At 44.5% G+C, this 14611-nt stretch overlaps 1 protein-coding gene across 5 annotated transcripts in view; it reads right to left on the reverse strand.

Moving 5' to 3' along the window:
• Positions 1-1004: 1004 nt before the first annotated feature.
• The window catches only part of NSMCE2 (NSE2 (MMS21) homolog, SMC5-SMC6 complex SUMO ligase), a 231202-nt gene continuing 217595 nt past the window's right edge, over positions 1005-14611 (reverse strand). For all 5 annotated transcript variants that reach the window (XM_070477024.1, XM_070477022.1, XM_070477021.1 and 2 more), the window contains 3 exons: positions 9486-9586; positions 8993-9099; positions 1005-1298 (listed from right to left, as the gene is read on the reverse strand). In XM_070477024.1, the coding sequence (XP_070333125.1) occupies positions 1181-1298; positions 8993-9099; positions 9486-9586 (326 nt within the window). In that variant the 3' untranslated portion in view covers positions 1005-1180. The remainder of the gene's footprint in view (positions 1299-8992; positions 9100-9485; positions 9587-14611) is intronic.

Here is a 14611-nt window from a genome sequence, read left to right on the forward strand (position 1 = left end):
CAGTTCTGTGCCTCATTTTACTTATTTGTAAAGTGGGAATAATAAGTGTCTCCCTCTCATCAGGCTGAGGAAATTACGAGTTAATATTTTCATATATGTGAAGTGCTTGAAATAGTGCCTGGTACACTCTATGCGCTCAATAAATGCTAGCCATTGTTAGTTCTTCTGGGTTTTCCAGTGTAGTCGGGGCATACGTCGTTGGGTTTTGTTGATTATTCTCGTTGCTAAAAGGCTGCTGTTGTTGTTCAGTTGCCAAGTCACGTCTGACTCTTTGGGACCCCATGGACTGCAGCATGCCAGGTTTCCCTGTCTCTTCACTATGAATAGATTAGTCTTTTTCATATAAATAGAATATAATCAATGATACTCAATTTAAAGACCTTGCTGGTCATAAGACTATAGACTTGTAGGGCTGAAGGGATGGCAGAGAACATCTTATTTAATATCTTTATTTTGTGGTTGAAGATCCCAGGCCCAGGGGGTCGAAGGCACTTATGAAAGCCACAGAGCAAGGCAGAGAACAGCCAGGATGTGGTTGCTTCCGACGCTTTAGGCTCTCAGAAGGCTGCAGCAAAGTTTCCATTAAGGCATCACTTATCATCGCACTGATAAGCCAGCTACTGAAGCAGTCCGTGCTCATCAGAATGAGAAATAAGAGCATTTACATATTTGGAACTGTCAACACACAAAGTAAATATAGGTAAGGAAACTGGCTTTGCTGTATGCCTTCATGCTATTCTTTACTATCCTGATAGAAAATACTTGCAATTAGGGTGTTTTGATGTGTTTCCATTTCAAACATCTCTTGCAAAAAACATTTTTTTTTTTTGCTTGTTTGTTAAAACTATAATAAAAAACAGTCTGAGGGATTAGAAATAGAGAAGCCCGCCACCACCCAGCCTATACCACTGGAACCATTTACACCTCAGGAGGCACACACATACGACACACACAGATAATCAAAGTTTTATTTAAAATTACAGAACACTTAAAAATAAACAATATAATAGACTTGAATGTTTATTGGAGCATAGAAAAATGCTTTCAAATACACTAAAACCTTCAAATTTACCCCAAAGTATGCTATGCAGCCAGTCGAAGTGCTTTGAGAAGCATCACTCTCTACGGATGGCTGGGGTAGGAGGTAGGCTGCGGAGTCCCCTGCAGGCAGGGGGCTTTCCTAGGTGGACTGGCGACGTCTCTTCTTGTTGTGGTTCTCAATTGCTCTTCTCAGCGCCTCATCCTGGATGAGGTCCGATATTCTCATGTCTATCTGGCTACAGCCGACTTTCGGGCAACTGTGAGAGATGAGAAAATCAAGTCAGGCCACTTCACCTTAATGCCTTCAGAATCAACTTCTCTCCGTGCAAGAATTTAAGAGCACACTTTAAAAAAAAAACTGAATGAAAAATTCTTTCAATTCTATAGGGTTTTACAATTGTCAAAAGTTTCACACAGATGATTTCTCATAATCCCATAATAACCAGCCCCGCCCCTGCCTTTTTTCCTTCAACCCCTATCACGCCAGCCCCCACAACTGATAACCACTGGTCTGTCCTCTCTGTGAGTTTGCTTCCTTTTTGTTGTATTCACTAGTTTGTTCTACTTTTAGATTCCACAGATAAATGATATCATACAGTTTGTCTTTCTCTGACTAATTTCACTTAGCAGAATTATCCTCCAAGTCCGTCCATGTTGCCACAAATGGCAAAATTTCATTCTTTTTTTATGGCTGAGTAGTATTTAAGTGTGGACATCTTACCAAAAGGGGGGCACATTTAAAAAATCAGGACTGATGTGCACTCATTCACTTGTTCACCGAGTGCCCACCTAAGCCAGGGTTTGTCCAGCACTGGGACCAGGGCAATGCCCACTTCACGGTACTCACTTTCCAGTGGGGGAGAGAAACCATTGCTAACCTGCTGCACAGTGTCTTTAAGTGCCACAAGGGCTATAAAAGCAGGGTCAAGGGAGAGAGCGTGAGCTAAGGGGCTTATCTAGCAGGGGTCAGGCATGGCTCGCTGGGGAGGGCTTATCTATTAATAGAACAAAGGCTGCATGTGGCCGGGGCTGGGGCCTGGCATGTGTAGCAGTTGAGGAGGCAGCTGCTTGGTATAAGAGCGATGCCAATGTGGCTGGAACACCCAGGGCAAGAGGGAGGGCATTTGGAGATTTGACTGGAAGTGTGTGGGATTTTGGATTTTATTTTAAATATAAAAACCCTCGAGGTGGTGAGATAGGAGAGGGATGAAATTTAGCATACATTTAGAAAACATGACTCTGGCTGTTTAATGTGGACACAGGCGGAGGGGAAGCAGAGAACTGAGGGGGTCATGCAGCAGCTGGGAGAGAAAGGGCAGCTTGGATGAGGGTGCAGCTTCCAGATACAGCCGGAAGTAGAACCCAGGGGTCTTGCTGACGGACCCGATGTGGAGGGTAAAGCAAAGAGCTGAGCTTTGTTCAGAGTTTGGCCTGAGCTGAAGGGCCTTGGTGGTACCCTTTATCTCCATGGAAACAACTGGAAAACTAGGTTGGGATGGAATTAGGCAGGAGTCCTGGCTGCTATATATTCTCTCTGAAATGCCCACCAGTCCTCTCAGTGGAGAGGCTGAGTGGGCTGATGGGGACTCAGGGGAAGAGCTGTGGCTGAAGAAATCAGTGGGTGAGTCATGGTTCTGTTTAGATGTGGTCTCCTCTGAAGGCAGTGGGCTGGATGAAGTCACCTGATTTCTTCTCAACATGAACCAGACTTGGGCAGAGTAAAGTGCCCAGTTTTGGAGTCAAAGCCGACCTAGGTCTCCATGCCTACTCACTTGTTATGAGACCACCGGCAGCTCGCTTTGACTTTTGGAGCCTCTGCATCCTCAGATTTACAGAAGGCGCAGAATCCCAGCTTCAGCGCTCAGTAGCATTCATTCCCTTCACTGCCTAGAGCTTGCATATCTCCAACACAGACATGTGCGCATTCGTGCATTCATTTGACCCTCTTATGTGAGTGGCCCTATGAAGGGTTCGAAGCATCCAGCTGTAAAATACAAATACAGGTTCCTGCCCCACACAGAGCTCTGGCCCAGTGATCTGAGACAACCCTCCAAAAAGCACAGATCAAAAATAACAAACACAAGACAAAAGTTATAAACCAGAAGGGGAAGAAAGCTGATCATGTGAGGTCTCATCTGTCCAGCAGTAGAGAGCTCAACCGTATAACACCGAAGAGAGACTTTTTCTTGGTCTTAATTTCTGGACCAAGGCATCTTTCTATGAGAGGAGCATGAATCAATGTAATGAATCATATGCTTGCTAACAATATTTATATTTATTGAAATGTGTCCTGTATGGTCAGGTACTTGTGTTAAAATGTGAGGCTAGAAAGGTGACCATGTGAAAGAGGATGGGGGTGACTGCGCCAGGTATGATGACTTGGCTTCGTGTCAGGGTGTGGCTTGGAGGTACTTGAGAAGGGCTTTACACTGATTTGAAACACCCCGAGGTCTCAGAGTGAGTTTTTTCTTTCAGTATGAAAGTCAATAAGCTGAGATTATGAAAAGACGCTGTCCTGACTTTGGAAAAGGCGTTTCTCACCACTTGACCTTCTGTGACATGGAGATGCAGCTTGAACTCAGTGGCTGAGATGACCCTCAAGCTAATGCTTATCAACCCGGCTGATCATCTGCTCCGACTGCCCTGCCTGGCTGGAGTACCCCCCCCCCGCCTCCCGCCCACCTCCCCTCCCCAGGACAAAGTCTTTAACACCAATAGCCAGACAGTGAATAAGCTGTTTTAGGGAAGTGGAGAGTGAGGTGGGGAGGACTTCCTGATGACATCAGTGGTTTGAGTCAGTAACTGAGAGCATTCTGAGAATGTGTGATGGGATTAACCACACTGCTCAGCGGCAGAGCTGGCTGCACACCATCCCAGGGTTACCCATGTCAGACAAAGAGGGCTGAGCGCACTTAGGGGATTCAATCGGGGGACAGAGGCATTAACCCAAAAACCCTCTCCAGGGGAGCCAGACGGCCTAGAGACACAAATACAGGCTCAGGAGTAAATGAGAGCTGGGCTCCAGCCTCCTGGCTGTGACACTCTGGGCAAGTGTCATCAGTAATGGGCCTCAGGCTCTTCTTCTAGGAAGGCGGAGCATACAGGGCTGTCGTGAGAAATGAGTGGGATGCCGTGTGACAAGGGTCCAGGAATTCATGCAGGTGCTCAGTAAGCCGGTTCCTGCTCTATGACACTATTTCTGTTCTCAAGAACCTTGCGGAGAAGAGCCAGCCCCACCTACAGTGCCGGTGGGAGGCCGACATGCCACAATGCAGAGGTGCCGTGGGAGCAAGGGGACAGGGCGCTTTGTGCAGCAAGAATGAGGGTTCTGGGAAGGCTTCCTGGAGAAGAGGTTGATGCAGGAGAACCTTGTTTCTCACCCCATCTCAAATAAACACACACCAGTTTCTAAACTGAAGAGGAAAAGACAAGGTTCATAATGACGTGATACTGAATCAGGGCGCTCCTCCTCTGGAGAAAGAACACTCTATAAGCATTAGTGCATTCATCCCCACGACATCCTGGTGAGCTAGGTAGGTGTGGCCACACCCGTCTTAAGCCCTCGCATCATCACTGTGCAGGAGTCAAGCCTACAGGCCTGGGAGGAGACGCTGAGTCCTAAACTTGGGTCACTGACAGGGCAGAACATTCCAGCACAGCAGTGGGCAAGCGTGTGTCTACTGAACAAAGGAACCTGGGTCTCAGGAGTCCCAGAGGCTGTGGGGAACCTTGGCCTCAGCATTAGCAAAAATGTACAGGATTGTGGGTCTTACGAGCTCCTGGGTCTGGGCCCCAAGTATTCCAGGGTCCACCCAGCTCTAGAAAGCAGGTCTGGAAATGTGAGCAGGATGGATTCTCATCATACCTAAACCCAGAGGGTAACTTGAGCCTACATCCTCTGCGTCTGAAATGATGTGTCACTAAGCAGTGAGGTAAGTAATACAAACATGAACAGTCTCGACCTCAGTAACCCGGCTGCTATTTGTTTAGCGCTCTGTAGGCCGAAAAAGAGCTTTCTTCTAAGTGGTTTGCTTCTCCATTGCCAAGAAATTTGCTGGTGCAGACCTAGACTGGAATTCCCCACTGTCCCTTTGATCCTGAAATACTGTGAGATGGTGCTCTTTTCATTTTACAGATGAAGAAACAGAGACTCTGAGAGGTCAGTGGTTGGTTCATGGTTAAAATAGGGCCTCTAAGCACGTTGCTGGAGTGCTGCTGTTCAACGACACATTCCTATTCAAACTAACTGTCCTCTCCACGCTCTTAAACATGACTGTTTGCTAATACAGTCTCTGTTCTTAAACCAGAAAGCAAAGAAATGACCATGGAAAACTGCAAGTATCTTATTCATGTGAAAATCGTGAGGCAGTTTTATTAGTAAGATAACAAACAGACTGATTATTCAGAGATCTGCTTTAGGAAATTATTTTAACTAACAGTATTTAGTTAGGGCTAAAGTCTCAGCGGTTTTCTTCTGACTTAAGCCCATGCAGAGAGATGTGTCAAGAGACCTCACGGACAGTAAAAGGGAGTCAGTGCTAGTAACACAGTGCACCTGGAACTCCTGTCTAGGAAGTCAGAGTTGGAGCCGACAGGAGGAAGAACTGAGAAACTGAGATTTCACAAACTGAATGTGTCATGCACATTTTTAAACAAAGCGAACCCAGAAGTGCTCATCGCCCAAACATGCATCCTGGGAGATGACACTAATTCATACTTCATCAGGAACCTCTGGGGTAGGTTTTGAAGAGGCCCTGGATTCCAACTTGCTGCCAAATGCAGTATAGCTCATCCTCAAGGCCCTGTCAACCCTGACTCCCCTCGCCCCCCTGCCACTGGCTCCTGTGAAGCTCAACTCTCTAGTCTCTTCTCCCCTCTCTCCCAGCTACGTCTCAGACTGTTTTGTTGGAAATCTTCTTCCTCTGATTGCCCTTTCAGAATGGCAGAATGCTTTTTTTGCGGGCCTCCATCAGGTGCTCTGGGAACACAGTAAGCAGAGCAGAGCTGCATCCTGGCTTCACGTTGCTCAGAGCCAGGCTAAGGTCCCATCCTGGGGGCTCTTGGCTGGCCATCACATCTGGTCCAGAGCTGCACCTGGCAGATGTGTGGGTCTGATTCTTCTGCATCAATAACCTGTCGATCAACATCTCACTCAGAGCTTCTCCCGAAGTCAAACACCCACATTTTCTGCACCTCATGGAGACTTCAGGAGGAGGAGGAGGATACTTCAGGCTGTATTGCTAGGGACCTCAAACTTAGCATGACCCTCTTACCATCCTTCCTAAATGCGTTCCTCTTACACCCCCTCCGTTGGCTAATGACATCACCATCCTTCTAGACACCGTTTAGGCATGTCAGTCATCCTTCCACTTGTTCCCTCCAGCTTTCAGTTACAGAATTCTGTCCATCGTACCTCCACAATCATCTTCTCCTCAATGCCCTTCCACCTATGACTCTGGTCTCAATTCCAGCGCTCATGATCTATAACTCAACTACTACCACAGCATCCTAACTGACATCTTCACCTCAGGCCTTTGTTCATCCATCCCTTAAATTGCTACTGGAGTAACTTCCTAAAACCCAGGTTGACTAGCATATTCCCTCAAAACCCTACAGAACAATGATGGCAAGAAAGACGAGGAGGACGGGATAATGTTTACTTACCACGTGACAGGTGCTTTCAGGGCTTTCTGTATATCTTATTCAAATTTCAAACATATCACTGAGGCAATTTACAGTTATGACCATCAATTTATAGATGAGGAAACTAATGAAATCATAACATTTAATGTCCTCTGTGATGAGTACAGAATAGAGAGAATTCACATACACCAATTCCCTCTTACTAGAGCCCAGAGCATCCTTCCCATCACCCTCTAACAAACAATAATTGCAACTGTATCTACTATTCCCCAAGTGGAACAGACTCTGAATGTGGTGAGCCTCTGGGCTGGAAAGACTCTTCTTCACCCTTCTCTGAAATCCTTTTCATTTTTCAAGGCCCAGCAAAAATACTACCTTTGCTGTAAACCTCCCAGACGTCCTCCCCTTGGACTTCACTGTTATTACTAAGCTATGAGAATCTGCAGTGTTTGTGGAATCTGCATCCAACTTAAAGAAAAGTATGGCAGAAAAATACCCACACTTTCCAAACGCTGGGTGTTACTCAATAGCTTCCAAATATCATTTACAATTCAGAAAAGGCAAAGGACATTAGAAAGTCAAAGTATGTAATCAAGAAGATGTGTTTCAGTGCAAGCCTGTTCTGGGAGTTGCTCCCACCCATCCTGGGACTAGGGAGAAATGTGCTTTGTTATCAGTACCTGTCCTTTCCAAATCTGACTTGAGGAGAATATCACAAACTTTAAGGAAGAAGAGCTGTGAAACAGAACTATCTGGGAAGGCCTATTCTTAGCAGTTATGTTAACAAATTAAAATTTTGCTTTTCAGAGAATAAACATAGGAAAAAAAAAAAAGGAGACACGGAAGGCTTAGACGTCCAAAAACAAAGAAAATTACACTCACAGGGAAAATGGAAGGTTCCCTAGGGAAATGGGACGTCTCAATTATAAGCTGGAAAGTCAAAACAGACAAAAATGTACTCAAACAATCTTGATTTTGCAACCATTAGGCAGGTTTTCCAGAATAAATAGGGCAAATTACTTGACTGAATGACCATTAAGATATCTACAGTTGCAAATGCCCTATCTCTAAATCCACACCCAGATGAGGAGTGGTGGGGAATTCCAATTTAGGTCTGGAACAGAAAATTTCTGGATGATGGAGAAGCAAAGTCACACATCAAAGGGACTGTTATCAAAGGTCCACTGAGAATTGGTCACACCTGCAATTCCATTCCTTCAAATCTGTGATAAGAGCACGAGAAATGCCAACCAAGTCAAAGCCAGGCTAGCCAACTCAGGGTTCTATGTCATTGCAGGAACAGAGCTCTGTGTGTGTTTGTGTGTGAAAGGGGTTTAAAATATATATATATATATGTAAAAGATTCTCTAAACGTTCCAATTAAAAAGAAAATTCTCATTGAAGTCATCCATGAATTTACTTAAACTGTTCACGAAGTTATTTACATAATTAAAGATATGAAAGTTTTTCCTGGACAATCAAATTTTGATCATCAAGACCAACAGAAACCAAGACTTCTCTGGTGGTCCAGTGGATAAGACATCACACTTCCACTGCAGGTGGCACGGGGTCTGGGAACTAAGATCCCACATGCTGTGAGGCACAGCCAAAAAAAAGACCAGTGGATATGAATTCTTAGAATGACAACTTAATACTTTTTACAACAAACTATCTGTATTGCAGAATGAAAAAAAAAATTTTTTTAAACCATTCCTTCTTATTTGGGTTAGGACATATAGAAAGGGGAAAAGAAATCTCTCAGCATCACAGTTCTCCTTTATTTCTTTCAGGCTACAGCACATGCAGGGCTTCCCAAGTGGTGCTAGTGGTAAAGAACCTGCCTGCCAATGCAGGAGATATAAGAGATGTGGGTTCAATCCTGGGGTCGGGAAGATCCCCTGGAGGAGGGCATGGCAACCCACTCTAGTATTCCTGCCTGGAGAATCCCCATGGACAGAGGAGCCTGGCACGCTGAGGCCCACAGGGTCACAAGGATTCGGACATGACTGGAGTGACTTAGCATGCATAGCACACACAAATTTATAAAACTTCCTGTTATCTAATGATGAGAATTACATCCAACTTCCTTTTCTTGTATTCTGAAGCTCCTTCAGCTTCTTCCCAAACAGATTACTAATTTTCCCCTTATGTGTTGTGTTTCCTGAAAACCAGCTCCCATGTTTATACGATCCCTCCGGGTGAATGGATTTCAGGGGACTTGTTGAAGCAGCTTCCCCTCCAGCATGAACACACTGCCTGGGACTGACCACCCCTGGGAAGGACCACTTCCCTTCCTGCAGCAACTCACCAGGCCTTTTTCTTCCGCCTGTGCTTGGACTCAATCATGCGAACAATGGCTTCCTCATCGTAGGTGTGGCCACACACTTTATTTTTCACTGGTTTCTTCATTTCCAACTGTAATCAAGAAGACATTAGGCTTTCAGGAATGATGATGACCAGCTTCCAGTAACTTCTTCAAGTCACCGATTATTTGGCACTGCTGTCACCTAGACCCGGGGCTCCCGAGGTTTAACCTCCCCATCTCGTGGCTCTACATAACTCTCAGGGCAGAGGGCCATAGCAGAAAATTCAGGGAGACCAGAGGCCTCAACGGCACCTGGCCAGTGGGGCAGGAATATACTCATAGATCCCTACGGACATCATGGCCTGCAAACTCTTTCCCAGGTCTGCTCCTCGACCCTCATCACTTTCCTTTCCTCCCTCGTCAACTCCAGACAGGAAATAAAGTCAGAAAGCAAATAGGAACTTTTTGCCTCTATGAAGCAAAGTGTTAACAGTACCTGTGTAATGGGGCAGATGAAGTTGGTCTGACTTTGAGTCACAATCATATCTTCATCAAGTCCTTCTGTGCTGTCAGCCTCTCTGTCTCCTTGAAGACCGTCTAGAGGGGAAAAGGGAAGCTGGTGAGTCTTCCTGCTCTAATGTGCCAAGGACAGGAATGGATGGGAGGAAGGAGGCTGACAGATTTTCAGGGTCTCTTTGGTGTGCACCCCTGTGCTAGGTGCTAGGGTGCATATTAACTCTTCTGCAGGGGGAGATGGGGCTCTGCCCATGTTTGGTAAGGAAATAAACTTGGAGCAGTGAAATAACTTTTTCAGAGTCACCGAGAATGATTCTGCGGGGGAGGACTGTTCAGTCATCAGGAATGTGGCTTTGGAGTCAGAAGGACTTGATTATCTCTGTCACTTCCAGCTGTGAGACCTCGGGCTAGCAAGGTCTTTGTTTTTTAACTTCTCTATTTTATAACTTCATTGCAAAGATTAAGAGGTGAAGAATTTCGTGTGCTCTGCACAGCTCCTGGCACAAAGACACATTCAATAAATGGTCATTACTGTTGGATAGTACAGGGATTCTCAAATTTTGAGCTGAGAACCCTTCTGTACTTATAGAAATTATTGAGGACGCCAATATACTTTTAAAATGTGGGTTATATTTATCAAGATTTGCCACGTTAGACATTATTAAGACTGAGGAATTTTAAAAGATGCATTTATTAATAAATTTAAAAATAACCCCATGACAAGCTAACATAAATGATATCTAAAAAAATTTAAAATAATTATATTTTCTAGGGTAACAAAAAAGTTAAGAGATAAGGTATTTTTGAAAATATCTTTAATATGCGACTTAATAGAAGACAGTTGGGCTTTGATATCTGTGTATTCATCCAGTCTGTCGTGATACTGCATCACACAGCCTTGGGAAAAATTCACCTATGAAAAGAAAGAGGGTGAAAAGGGCACATGACATATTAATATTATTATGAAGATAATATTGACCTCATGGGTACCCTGAAAGTCTCCCCGAGTACCCAAAGGGCTCCTGGCCCACACTTTGGGAACTGCAGAGCGAATACGTGGTAGGGTTGGTTGGCTTTGAATGTAACATATTTGATTCTGAAATGTATGTACTTTTCATGGTTGCCCTTCACCAAGGGAAACTAGGTAATATATGACATTTGAATGGGGGTACTGACAGAATCTCACACTAAAGCCTTTCTTTTTGAAGAAGGGAACTTGTCATTTTGCACAGAAATCAAAGATCAGTAGTGTTTTAAACCCAAGTGTGACAGTGTAGTCCTTCCTCCTTTTCTCCTTTCTCCCTTCCTTTCCTCCTTTCATTCTGGGAAAATAATACAGATGTTTAAAAAAATGCCTCGTCTTTAATGTGTGAGGGAAACCCTTTTCTTAAGCTGAGATGCTTCTGCACAACTTTTAATTCCTAGAACTGCTGGCCCTGGCCTTCCCCTTCTGCCAGATGAAGTGTCTTCTGGAAAAGCACCCTTGGGGACAGGAGAGGGCTGCGGAGCACCTGCTCAAGGTCACCAGTGAACTTACGACTGAAACTCAGGCATTCGGCCCCCAGTTACTCTGGTTTTTCTGGCGGGGGTTTCTTTCTGCTTTAGTGACTAGTGCTTGTTGTATTTTCTTAGAGAAATGTCCCCAAACAGTTGTTACTCCTTGAAGAAGGCAAGAGGGACGCCCTTGGAGCTTAGGACTTCCTGGATGGAACATTTTCTTTTAACCATTGGTGGTTAAGGTACAGTGCCTGGCGCCTCTCAGCTTTTCAAGGGGCTATAAAAATGTTTGAGATCTTGAAAACCACATATTGGATTCAAAGCAGGATTACTACAAAAAACTGAAATTAATGAGTTTTAAAGGTCTACAAAATGTAATGTTGGGTTAACTTCATTAACGGTTGATTTGGTCATCAAAAATATTTCATTTGGAAGCAATATGTAGGCTGGACTTCAGTATTAATTTAATAACTCCCAAGTATGCGGAGATAATTGCTCAGAAATTAATAGCCAATTATAGGCTAAATCACTTATTTGGACCCAAACTTTTCCCAAACCAAAACTATATGGATAAAAATATGTTCAAAAATGTTGCCAGCAATAAAATTATATTGAATGTGGAGGTTGCCAAAGTTTAGCATGCTTGCTGTGATATGAGCTGGGGCTCCTGAAATAATTTTCCTAAGATCTATGAAGGGTTTCTGGGCTTCCCAAGACCTATCGTTGGTATTAATAGCACGAGTCAGACTCTTAAGAGAGTCTTTTTATCAACCCAGTGATTCTTCAGGTTGGCTCAAGAAAGCTGGGCAGGTAAGGAGAAAAATCAAAGGGCAGGGTTGGGAGCTCTTCTGATTCTTCAATTTACTTTCCAAAGCCTCCTCCGGGGGCTGCCGCAGTCCCTTTTGAATTATGTGTTTGACAGTCAAAATAAAAGCACCTCTTTGTCCATTTCTTACAGGGCTCATTCTGAACAGATAGCACATTTCTGACTATAGATGTTATACTGTGCAACTCACCAGAAAATCTGCTGGGTGAATCACAGAGTTCAGACAATGTGAAAGACTGCAGGTTCTCTCTCTCTCTTTTTTTTTTTCTATTTTTAAATTTCAAAAGGTAAAGGAAGCAAGAAAGCACAACTCAGATGCAATACCAAGCACCAGGGAAGGCTGAGCAGGGGGCTCAGAAGCTGTAGGTGGCTATCAACAGCAGTGATCATGAAAGAAGAAGGTGACAAAGTGAGACTGCGGAAGAAGGCCAACAGTGAGTAATAGCCCATGGACTGAGAGTCTAAAAAGAGAAAGAGCCTCAAGAGCTAAACTTCTCTTGAGCTAGAACATTTCCTCATCCGAAATCTGTATTTATAGAAAGTGATATCAACGTTGGGATTCTATAATGTGCTGAACAAAAGGTTACATCTGGCAATAAGTATCACTTACACTAATCTCAGACAGTAAGAAATCTGCAGGAGACCCGGGTTCGATTCCTGGGTCAGGAAGATCCCCTGAAGAAGGGGACGGCAACCCACTCCAGTATTCTTGCCTGGAGAATTACATGGACAGAGGGGCCTGGCGGGCTACAGTCCACGGGGTCACAAAGAGTTGGACATGACTGAGCAACTAACACACACACACACACACACACACACACACACACACACTAATCTACACAAAAAGACACAACTTTTTGATAAGCCCACTGAAAGGAAGATTAGAGAGGAAAAATAGAGATCGTCTACTAGAATCACAAAAGTTTTTAAATTGAGGTTACTGATTTTTATTCTCTCATTTATTTGAGAAAACGGAGATCCAAACACATTACAGGTTTTGTCCAAAGTCATGCAGGGAGTTAGTAAATCAACATATGGCTCTATTTTCTTGGTGTGGTTAACTGGAATACTAAAACCAGTGGGTAGGTTCTGGAAGCCATCCTTCCCTCCCCCATATAATTATTTTATTAATAATAATACCTCTAGTTTATTGACTGCTACATACAGCTACTGTGCTCAGCACTTTATATACATTATTTCACTTAATCCTCACCAAACACCCATGAACAACAACTCGACTGCTATCCCCACTGTAGAGACAAGAAAACTGAAGCCCCACAATATTTTTAAGGCAAAAGTAGAAAATGTCAGCATTATAATAAAGAAATAACTGGATTAAATCAGTTTGTTATTTAAGAGAGCTCAAAAAATTTTTCTGATTAAAAAGAGAAAGACAAGATGATGAGTCACAGTGTTTCCATGTACATAAACAAGGCATGTTGTCAGAAGCATATGTGCCAGCTGTTAGCTTCCGATCAAGGGCAGATCTCAGGCCCACACCCGACATCCATGCCCAGGCCCAGAGTACCCAAACAAAGTGCTGAGGAGGGAAACCTGGGTATGAACTAACATTTATAGAGTACCCACGAGGGATATATCAGGGCTGATTAGTAACTTGAATGGGATTTTTTTGATGTCATAAAATAAAAACTAAAAGGAGAAGACAAAAAAAATGCTGTAGCAGTAATGAAGTAAACAAGCAAGGATTTCCAAAGGTCTGCGAATATTCCCCAGTGATGCAAGGTGAGGGGCTTGGTGAGGGCACTGATTGGATCCCCAAGATGTGGGTTCATGTTTGGCCAGCTGTGACCGTCAGTGAGCAGCTGGATCCTCATGTCTGTCATCCCCTCTCCTGGTTCCCCAAGCCCAAACCTTTGGAATCATTCTTGATCACTGCATTCCTCTCCCTTCATTCCTGACATCCAAACCACATGCAAGTTCTGGTGACTGGTTCTAAACTATATTCCCTAAATCAAAGCCGAGCCTTTTCTCATGATTTCTACTACATCTTAGTCCAAGCCACCATGGCTTCCTGCCCAGACCTCTTCAGAAGCCTCCTAACTAGAAGCCCTCCTTCAACTAGGACCACCATCTACATGCACACACTGCACCCCAACCTGCCACTCCGACCTGCTTCTCACAGGGGCCTGCACGGCCAGCTCCTCAGACCAGTCCCCTTCTCGCCCACTGTGCTCAGGTCACACTGGTCTTGTCTCTATTTCTGGAACATGCCACGCTCTTTCCCATCTTTGACTTCTATACTAACCTGCCTGGAATGTTCTTCCTTCTGATCTTTGTTTGTCCTGCTTCTTCCTGTCATTTTATAATGTCAGTTTAAACACTATCTCTTTGGAGAGGCCGTCTCTGACATCGTGAGCTAATAAAGAAGACGCCCAGGCCTTCTCTACCCCATCTCTCTGCTGTGACCGCATAGCACATCTCTGTAAGTGCTTCTTTCTTGTCTGTCTCCCTCTCTTCTTCTTTCCCCCTCCCCTGTTCTCTTCCAGGAAAGCAGGGACTTGACTGTCTTGTTCACTGACCTGTTTTCTGGGAAGAGAACAGGGGAGCGGGAAAAGAGGAGACAGGGAGACAGATAAGAAAGAAGCACTTACAGAGATGTGCTGGGGTAGAGAAGGTCTGGGTATCTTCTTTAGCTTACGAGGTCAGAGGAGGCCTCCCCAGATTCTAAAATGTCCTTGGGCTTCCCAGGTAACTCAGTGGTAAAGAATCTGCCAGACAGTGCAGAAGACTCAGGAGACACGGGTTCGATCCCTGGGTTGGGG

Source organism: Odocoileus virginianus, chromosome 15 (assembly GCF_023699985.2).
Source record: "Odocoileus virginianus isolate 20LAN1187 ecotype Illinois chromosome 15, Ovbor_1.2, whole genome shotgun sequence".
Classification (NCBI taxonomy): Eukaryota; Metazoa; Chordata; class Mammalia; order Artiodactyla; family Cervidae; genus Odocoileus; species Odocoileus virginianus.